At 48.9% G+C, this 10000-nt stretch overlaps 1 protein-coding gene across 1 annotated transcript in view; it reads right to left on the bottom strand.

The window, feature by feature from the left end:
• Nucleotides 1-10000, bottom strand: part of LOC308165417 (cullin-1-like) — a gene marked incomplete at both ends in the record, with an annotated part of 27409 nt that overhangs the window by 10610 nt on the left and 6799 nt on the right. Inside the window, 10 exons of the mRNA XM_080539573.1 lie at nucleotides 1-13; nucleotides 201-332; nucleotides 4154-4230; nucleotides 4987-5104; nucleotides 5937-6068; nucleotides 6914-6962; nucleotides 7154-7260; nucleotides 7498-7617; nucleotides 8851-8981; nucleotides 9814-9976. The exon at nucleotides 1-13 is cut by the window's left edge and continues 80 nt beyond it. Of these exons, the coding sequence (XP_080395699.1) occupies nucleotides 1-13; nucleotides 201-332; nucleotides 4154-4230; nucleotides 4987-5104; nucleotides 5937-6068; nucleotides 6914-6962; nucleotides 7154-7260; nucleotides 7498-7617; nucleotides 8851-8981; nucleotides 9814-9976 (1042 nt within the window). The remainder of the gene's footprint in view (nucleotides 14-200; nucleotides 333-4153; nucleotides 4231-4986; nucleotides 5105-5936; nucleotides 6069-6913; nucleotides 6963-7153; nucleotides 7261-7497; nucleotides 7618-8850; nucleotides 8982-9813; nucleotides 9977-10000) is intronic.

Raw genomic sequence — 10000 nt, 5'->3', positions numbered from 1 at the left:
GGAAGGTTGACGCCTGGGGGGGGGGGGGGGTCACACCAGGTCATCACAAGGTGACACACACACTTTCTAACATGTCACTTTTCATGAAGAAATGAAGAGACACAATTCTCCCTTTGTCCAATCAGAGGGAGAGCCTTCATACTGTTTGTGTAGCGGCTGTAATAACAGCTGTAATAACACCTGTAATAACACCTCCCTACCTGCAGGGTGTATCTGTTCTTGAAGCAGTTGGTGACCAGCTCTCCTTTAGACAGGTGGTACAGCCAGGTGAGCTTCCTGCCACTGTGCCTGCTGGCGTAGAAGGCTGTGAACCGTTGGTAGCTCCTCTCCAACTGGGGAGGGGGGGGAGGGGAGGGGAGGGGAGAGGAGGGGAGGGGAGGGGAGAGTCCATCAACTATTCTGTATTACCTCAGAGGGAAGTGGGTAATGAAAGAGAATCATAGAGGAATGTCAGGGGGGGATCAGCCCTTATGGACCTTATGGTGGATTGGTGTGTGTGTGTTACCTCAGAGCAGGGGTCGGGAACCTTTTTGACTGGGAGAGCCATAAAAGCCAAATATTTCTAAATGTATTTGTAGCAGTCTCTAGGCACAGAGGGAGGTCGACACAGAGGAATGGTACAGAATATATGTTTATTTAGTCCAGCACAGCTCAGCACCGTCACTGACGTGCTGAGCGAGTCTTTTCCCCCCCCGCTGTTCTCCCTTTCGGGACCCGCTCCGTCCGCTGCTGGCAGAGCCCTCGCTCTCGCCCCGCTATTCCGCTCCTGGCAGAGCCCTCGCTCTCGCCCCGCTAGTCCTCCCTTTCGGGACCCGCTCCGTCCGCTGCTGGCAGAGCCCTCGCTCTCGCCCCGCTATTCCGCTCCTGGCAGAGCCCTCGCTCTCGCCCCGCTAGTCCTCCCTTTCGGGACCCGCTCCGTCCGCTGCTGGCAGAGCCCTCGCTCTCGCCCCGCTATTCTGCTCCTGGCAGAGCCCTCGCTCTCGCCCCGCTAGTCCTCCCTTTCGGGACCCGCTCCGTCCGCCCGGCTCCCTGCACCTCACCCCCTTTCGGGGTCTCGTGCGTCCTCGCCGCGGCTCTCTCTCTCTCGGTCTTTCAGTGTCTCCGTGCGGCAGGTACTTCCTGCCCTCCTCCTCTCTCGAGGGAACAAACACACACAGGTTAAATAGACCAGTGGAACAATGAGTCTGATCACTGACACCTGTCCGTAATCAGCCCATCATTCCCCTCCAATGGCAGTCTAGCTCCCTCTGCAGGCCAGAACGCGCCATGTTCCCCACAGTATTTCATTGAGAGCCATATAGTATTTTTAACATATAATAAATTAAATATGTCTTACTTTTAATGCGATTTCTGGTGCTGCATGGTTTTGCTGATGTCCTTGTAGTCTGGTTCATACGTGGTGAGGTTGAGCTTCATGCAGGCGTTGAGGCTTCCATCAGTTAAACGTGAGCGTAGGTTGGTCTTAATTTTCCTCATATGCGAGAATGACTGCTCACATACATAATACATATTATGTAGAGCCAAACATGGTCAATACGGCAATACTAACACGCTGCATTGTGTGGTATGTCACAGGAAGCTCATTCCAAGTTTTCAGAATCAGCTGGTCTTCAGGTTGAAGTTTTTTCATTTCTGTCCACTTGTGTTCCCTCGCCAGCTCTGCTCGCTGTCGCGCAAGACTTTCCAACTCTCCATTAAGTGTCTTGAACTTACTCATCCACATGTCTGATGCCTTCAGGTCAGCAACTTCCAGCTCAAAGTCTCCCATAGAGACCCCAGGGATGCATGTCAGGTCGATTTTGTCCACTGCACACTCATGTGGATGAGTGATGAACTTGAAAAGACCAGTGCGCGCACGAAATTCTCCAAAACGTGCTTTGAATGACTGCAGGAGATTGGACGTAAAGCCAGCTAGCTGCTGGAGATCCAGATGTTGAGTGGAGTCACTTGCTAAGCATGCATCTCTAAATTGTTGCAGTGTTACAAAGTGCAGAAGACGACCTGTTTCAATGTCCCTGAGAAAGACTTCCAGCTTGCTTTCAAATGCAAACACTGCTTGTTGAAGGGATGAGATTGTATTTCCAATACCTTGCATTTTCACATTGAGCTGGTTCAGATGGCCTGTTATGTCCACGAGATAGTGAAACTGCAGGAGCCAGTCAGTGTTGTCTAGCTCAGGATGCTTGACGCCTTTCATTTGAAGAAAAGTCCGGATTTCACTCAGGCAAGCTGCAAAACGGCTGAGCACCTTTCAAATCAAATCAAATCAAATCAAATTTTATTTGTATAGCGCATTTCTTACAAGATGCAACTCAATGCGCTTCACACAATGAAAATGTTCAGTCAATCAGTCAATCAATCAATCAATACTGACAGAGCCGCGAGCAGGCAAAAGTAAAAAAAAAAACCTGTATACTATGTAGCCAGGAAAAATTCCCTTGCAGCCCTCTACCAATAGAGCGACTACTAGCCAGTTTGCTTACCAGTACCCAGCGGTCCCCCAGGGGAGGCCAGGACCACCGGCACAAAGCAAGCAAGCAAGGGCAAAAACCTGTACACCATGTATCCAGGAAAAATTCCTTGCATATTATCGGCGTACACACTGTCCATACATTTTGTGTTGTATTTGCATCGTTCTGTTTCCCCTTGACAACCAACGCACGTTGCTGTGTAAAAGCAGACTGGGATAATGATTCCCAACTTCTTCTAACAGAGCTTTAAACTGGCGATCATTTAAAGCTCGGGCAACAATGAAGTTGACCACTCGAATGACCAGCGACATCACCTCACCTAGCTCCTGGCCACACGTCTGAGCGCAAAGCGCCTCCTGGTGCAGGATGCAATGAAAACATAGGATGGCTCTCTTTTCATGTTCACGGAGAAGCGCTACAAATCCTTTGTTCTTCCCCAACATACACGATGGTGCACCATCAGTACAGACAGAAATAAGTTTATCCATCGGCAGTTTTTTTTCTTTAGCAAACTCCATGAAAGACGTGAATAAATCCTCTCCTCTGGTTGTCCCTTTCATTTGCAAAACAGCCAAGCTTTCCTCACGCAGTGTGTCACCTGCAGCATACCTGGCAAATATACTGAACTGAGATAGATGGCTAACATCTATTGACTCATCTAACGCGAGAGAAAAGTATGTCCCGGCGTTTATGTCCTTAATTTGTGTTTCCTCAACTTGATTTGCCATCATGATGCTACGATCGTGAACAGTTCTTGCTGACAGAGGCATGTCTTTTATTCGTTTGATTATCTTGTCTTTATTTGGGAAGTCATCAAACAGTTCATTGGCCACATCAAGCATGAATGTTTTGGCATACTCGCCATCTGTGAATGGCTTTCTATTCCTGACTATTGCCAAAGCACCCGCAAAGCTAGCGGAATTTCCGTCACCTTGCTTGGTCCACCCACGCAGTTGCTGTTGACTCGTCTGCACTCTCCGCTGTAGCTCCTCGCATGCCTTTTTCCTGCTGTCCCCCGCTGGATATTTCGATGCAAATGAAGCATGATGCGTATCGAAGTGCCGCTTTATATTTGACCGTTTCATCGATGCAATTTTATCATTGCATATTAGACATACCGCAGATCCTGCGATCTCCACAAATGCAAATTTCTCTGTCCACGCAGCCTGGAATGCACGGTAATCATCGTCTTTTTTTCTTTTTGCCATCTTTCTCGTTACTAAGGGTTGAAGCGTATAAGCTAGTTCACTATCTGATCAAATAGTTTTTTATTTATTCACCTTTACAACAACCTCTGACACTCTCACGAGACATTGGTTCCCGACCCGACCCACGGGTCACGGGTCCCGTGAACAGTCCCGTGAAATTTAACTTCAAAACTAATTTCTGTTTACTTTAAAATGACACAGTATTATTACGCAATATCACAAGTATTATTATTTTTTTACTTTTCAACCCAATTGTCTGGGAGCCATATGCCGTCACCGGAAGAGCCATATATGGCTCGCGAGCCATAGGTTCCCGACCGCTGCCTCAGAGGGAAGATGTGTGTATGTGTGTGTGTCTGTGTGAGTGTGTGTGTCTGTGTGAGTGTGTGTGTCTGTGTGAGTGTGTGTGTGTCTGTGTGAGTGTGTGTGTGTGTGTGTGTGTGTGTGTGTGTCTGTGTGAGAGTGTGTGTGTACCTCAGAGGGCAGGGCGAAGGTGCAGGACTGCTGGAATGGCCAGGAACCAGAACTGAGCACCTGGATACTGAAGTCCACTGGGAGGGGGGGAGGGAGGAGGGGGGGGAGGGAGGAGGGGGAGGGAGGGAGAGGGAGGGAGGAGGGGGAGGAAGGGAGGAGGGGGAGGGAGGGAGGGAGAGACAGAAAGAAGGAGAGAGAGTCGTTTGAGTTCCAGAGATACAATGCTTCGTCGGCAGTTAGGTTGGGGAACACCAGCCCCACTAACTAACCACTCACTAACTAACTAACCACTCACTAACTAACCAACCACTCACTAACTAACCAACCACTCACTAACTAACTAACCACTCACTAACTAACCAACCACTCACTAACTAACTAACCACTCACTAACTAACTAACCACTCACTAACTAACCAACCACTCACTAACTAACCACTCACTAACTAACTAACCACTCACTAACTAACTAACTAACCACTCACTAACTAACCAACCACTCACTAACTAACTAACCACTCACTAACTAACCACTCACTAACTAACCACTCACTAACTAACTAACCACTCACTAACCACTCATTAACTAACTACTCACTAACTAACTAACCACTCACTAACTAACTAACCACTCACTAACTAACTAGCTACTCAGTCTAAACTAACTAACTCACTACCTACTCATAGTCTAAACTAACCCAACTCCTTAACTACTCAGTCTAAACTACCTACTCTCAGTCACTCTAAACTAACTAACTCCCTAGCTACTCACAGTCTAGAGACTCAGTGGGTGAGGTGTCCTAACCCAACTAACTAACTAGCTAGCTACTCACAGTCTAGAGGCTCAGAGTTGGTGAGGTGCTTCTTGAACTGTTCGTTGAGGTCTTTGCTGACGCCGATGTCCTGGAACATGCGCTGGAGTTTGGACGTGTACTCGAACCCGCACGCTTGCTGTTGGCAGAGCGGGAGATGGTCAGATTGTTTTATTATTCTATCCAATAGCGTTGCTTGCATCATTTCTAGTCCCCGCCTCAACCCTCCCCTGATTGGAGGACGTGACAGTTTCCCCCGCCCCCCCTCTCCCCTGATTGGAGGACAGTAACCCTCCCCCCACCCCTCCCTACCCTGATTGGAGGACAGTAAGCCCCTCCCTCCCCTGATTGGAAGACAGTAAGCCCCTCCCTCCCCTGATTGGAGGACAGTAAGCCCCTCCCCCCCCTGATTGGAGGACAGTAAGCCTTCTGCTCGGCTGCTCCCAGGCTGTGGAATGCTCTCTCTGACCACCTAAGGGCACCACAGTCTGTGGATGCTTTTAAACGAGGCCTTAAAACCCACCTTTTTAATAGAGCCTTTTTTTTGCCTTTTAATTGAAAATGTTTATTGCTTTATCTTCCTGTGTTTAATTGTAGCACTCTGAGATTTCCTATGTAAAGTGCTTTTATAAATAAAATTTATTATTATTATTATTAGTAGTAGTAAGCCCCTCCCACCCTGATTGGAGGACAGTAAGCCCCTCCCCCCCTGATTGGAGGACAGTAAGCCCCTCCCCCCCCTGATTGGAGGACAGTAACCCCCTCCCCCCCTGATTGGAGGACAGTAAGCCCCTCCCCCCCCTGATTGGAGGACAGTAAGCCCCTCCCCCCCTGATTGGAGGACAGTAAGCCCCTCCCCCCCTGATTGGAGGACAGTAAGCCCCTCCCCCCTGATTGGAGGACAGTAAGCCCCTCCCCCCTGATTGGAGGACAGTAAGCCCCTCCGCCCCTGATTGGAGGACAGTAGACACCTTCAGTTTGGAGATCATGCTGGCCTCCGCGTCGACGCTGGCGCTGTTCTGGTGGACCAGCCGCTTGGCTAGCATCTTAGCATAGAACTTCTGGAACACGTCCTTGTCCTCGATGTACTTGAACACCACCATCTGAGACAGGACAGAGGTAGTTATAGTAGTTAAGAGTCAGTTATAGTAGTTAAGAGTTAGTTATAGTAGTTAATAATTAATAATTTTGCCATTTAGCAGACGCTTTTAATCCAAAGCGACAATACAATTACGAATTACAGGGACATTCCCCCTGGAGTAACTGAGGGCTAAGTGCCTTACTCAAGGGCACACTAGTAGTGGTGTGGTTTCAGGCGGGATTTGAACTCACAACCTTCCGATCACAAGTCCAACTCACTATCCACTAGACCACCACTACCCCTGAGTAGTTAAGAGTCAGTTATAGTAGTTAAGAGTCAGTTATAGCAGTTAAGAGTCAGTTATAGTAGTTAAGAGTCAGTTATAGTAGTTAAGAGTCAGTTATAGTAGTTAAGAGTCAGTTATAGCAGTTAAGAGTCAGTTATAGTAGTTAAGAGTCAGTTATAGTAGTTAAGAGTCAGTTATAGTAGTTAAGAGTTAGTTATAGTAGTTAAGAGTCAGTTATAGTAGTTAAGAGTCAGTTATAGTAGTTAAGAGTCAGTTATAGTAGTTAAGAGTTAGTTATAGCAGTTAAGAGTCAGTTATAGTAGTTAAGAGTTAGTTATAGTAGTTAAGAGTCAGTTATAGCAGTTAAGAGTCAGTTATAGTAGTTAAGAGTCAGTTATAGTAGTTAAGAGTCAGTTATAGTAGTTAAGAGTCAGTTATAGTAGTTAAGAGTTAGTTATAGCAGTTAAGAGTCAGTTATAGTAGTTAAGAGTCAGTTATATTATATTGTCTGGTTAGGGTTAGGGTCTGGTTAGGGTTAGGGTCTGGTTAGGGTTAGGGTTGTGATTGACATCTATGCTCACCACTTGGTTCAGTGTGTCCTCAAGCTCCGCCTCCTCTGGGTTCTTAGAACTGGACAGAAAAACATCAACACAACATCAGATCAAACCCCACGACCTCCTGTTGTGTGTTATATCTAGGAAGACCACACACACACACACACACACACACACACACACACACACACACACACTCTACACACTCTACACACACACACACACACACACACACACACACACACACACACACACACACACACACACCTCTTCTTGAGCAGAGAGTCACAGTATCGTGCCAGCAGCTCAGGTGATTTACTGGACGACTGCACCATCTTAGTCACCGCGTTGTTGTTGATGAAACGCCCACAGGCCTGGGGGGGGGGGGGGAGGAGGGGGAGGAGGAGGGGGGGAGGAGGAGGGGGGGGGGGAGCGGGGAGGAGAAAAAAATGGTATTAACACCCCTTACTCTCGCAGCTAAACTGACTAAATCTACACGTGTTTGATAGCATTCCTCATTCTGTTCCATGCATTACAATGAGCCCTGACCTCCGATTTCTACCTCCCCCAGCCTCCCCCAGCCTCCCCCGGCCTCCCCCAGCCTCCCCTACCTTGTCCAGCGCAGCTACGAAGCCTGCGTCGTTGTTGAAGGCAGACATGACTAAGGCGTTGTACTTCTCGTTGTACTTCTTGTGGACGTCTAGGATGGTCTGGACGTACATTTTGGGGTCCTGAGGAGGAGACAGAGAGGGACAGGGGTCAGGTGTCAGGTGTCAGGTGACATCTCAGATGATCCCGATGACCAAGACCATAAAGACAGCATAACCACAGTATCTTTTCACCCAATGTCACATTCATGTTTCACTGACTGAAAGCAGCTCGCAATAAACAACTTTTTTTTGCACAGTGTTTGAGTGTGCGGATGCTGTTATTTTCCACTCTACTGTTACTCTTCAGTTCAAGCACAGTTTGCAAAACTCGGCAAAGTTTGATAACGGATGAGCGATGGTATTTTCACTATTTGGACGTTCACGTTTCACTGAAACGAACGTGTCTAGCTCACACACTTTAAGAACGCTTTAAGAACACTTGAAGGGGTAGTGGTGGTCTAGTGGATAGTGAGATCGGAAGGTTGTGAGTTTAAATCCCGCCTGAAACCACACCACTACTAGTGTGCCCTTGAGTAAGGCACTTAGCCCTCAGTTACTCCAGGGGGAATGTCCCTGTAATTCGTAATTGTAAGTCGCTTTGGATTAAAAAGCGTCTGCTAAATGGCAAAATTTAATTGAAAAAAATGTAGAACGGACAACAGGAGATGGGCTGTATGGAAGGAACCGGAACTGTGGAACCTTTGACAGGACTGAGAGAGTGAAGCACAGGGGCGTAAAAACAACCACAGCAAGCACACTAATAATACTAGTATTAACAGAGTGAAGGCCAGGGTGTCCTGTGTGAGTCTTACATTGAGCTAGGCCCCATCACACTTCTCTATAGCAGCCAGGCCCTGGGTGAGCTAGGCCCCATCACACTTCTCTATTCGGTTGTTAAGTCGTGACGTGTTTCCGGGTCCAACGTTGGCTGAGGCGCTGTCTTCGAAATGCCGCAGTAATAATAATAATTCATTATATAATTTTTTTCCGAGGCTCAAAGACGCTGACAATATGGGGGAAACGGGAAAGTGCTGTGTCCCTTGTTGTATGAATAGATCCCAGTCTAAAAAACGATTGAACTGTCATTCTACCGGTGTAGTACACTGGTACTCTGGTGCGGAGAATCTTTTATTTGGACCCGGAAATTGCTAAACGCCACGCGTGACGTCAGACTTAACAACCCAATAGCAGCCAGGCCCTGGGTGAACTTACGTTGAGGGCGGCCTCCCCACACTTCTCTATAGCAGCCCTGGGTGAACTTACGTTGAGGGCGGCCTCCCCACACTTCTCTATAGCAGCCCTGGGTGAACTTACGTTGAGGGCGGCCTCCCCACACTTCTCTATAGCAGCCAGGCCCTGGGTGAAGATGTGAGTCTCCAGAAGCTTCTTCAGCTCCCCGAGGCCGTCCGGGATACGAGACACCAGGTTGTACATACGACCCAGGTCTAGAGGGAGGGAGGGGGGGAGGGAGGGAGAGATAGGTAGAGAGAGAGAGAAAAAGAGTGGGAGGGAGAGAGAGGGGGGAGGGAAAGAGAGAAGGGACAGAGAGAGAGAGACAGAGACAGAGAGAGAGACAGAGAAAGAGACAGAGAAAGAGACAGAGAGAGGGAGAGGGAGAGAGGGGGCATGGAAAGAGAGGGGAGAGGGCAAGGGGAAAGAGAGGAGAGAGAGAGAGAGAGACAGGTGGCATTAATCGGTGTCAGAAGCAAGCATGCACCAGAACAAGAAGAAGCATGAAGTGACTGCCCTGGTCAGGTGACTCCCCTGGTCAGGTGACTGTCCTGTCAGGTGACTGCCCTGGTCAGGTGACTGTCCTGTCAGGTGACTGTCCTGTCAGGTGATTGCCCTGTCAGGTGACTCCCCTGGTCATGTGACTCCCCTGGTCATGTGACTCTCCTGGTCAGGTGACTGCCCTGGTCATGTGACTCTCCTGTCATGTGACTCCCCTGGTCAGGTGACTCTCCTGGTCATGTGACTGCCCTGGTCGTGTGACTCCCCTGGTCATGTGACTCTCCTGGTCATGTGACTCTCCTGTCATGTGACTCCCCTGGTCAGGTGACTGTCCTGTCAGGTGACTGTCCTGGTCAGGTGACTGCCCTGTCAGGTGACAGAGACTCTCTGTCTCTCTCTCTCTTTCCCTCCCCCCTCTCTCTCCCTCCCCCCCTCATCCCTCTCTTCCTCCCTTCTCTCTCATTCCTCTCTCCCTCCCACTCTTTTTCTCTCTCTTTCTCTCTCCCTCCATCCCCCCCACCCTGGTCAGGTGACTCCCCTCCTCACCTTCGTTCTTGTCAGCGTCCAGCAGGTTCTGGAACTCTGTGTGGAAGATGTCCAGGTGTTTCTCTATCAGCACCAGCTCACACTTCCTGGCCAGCTCGTCCTGCGTGCTCTCATGCAGGTACACCTGCACACGCCTCTGCTCCTCTAGCAGACGGGCCTCCGCCTGGGGCGCACACAGAGAGAGAGA

This window comes from Nansenia antarctica (assembly GCF_963989245.1).
Source record: "Nansenia antarctica genome assembly, chromosome: 9".
Classification (NCBI taxonomy): Eukaryota; Metazoa; Chordata; class Actinopteri; order Argentiniformes; family Microstomatidae; genus Nansenia; species Nansenia antarctica.
Note: the sequence above shows the minus strand (reverse complement) of the source record. Positions and strands in the feature narration are given on the sequence as shown.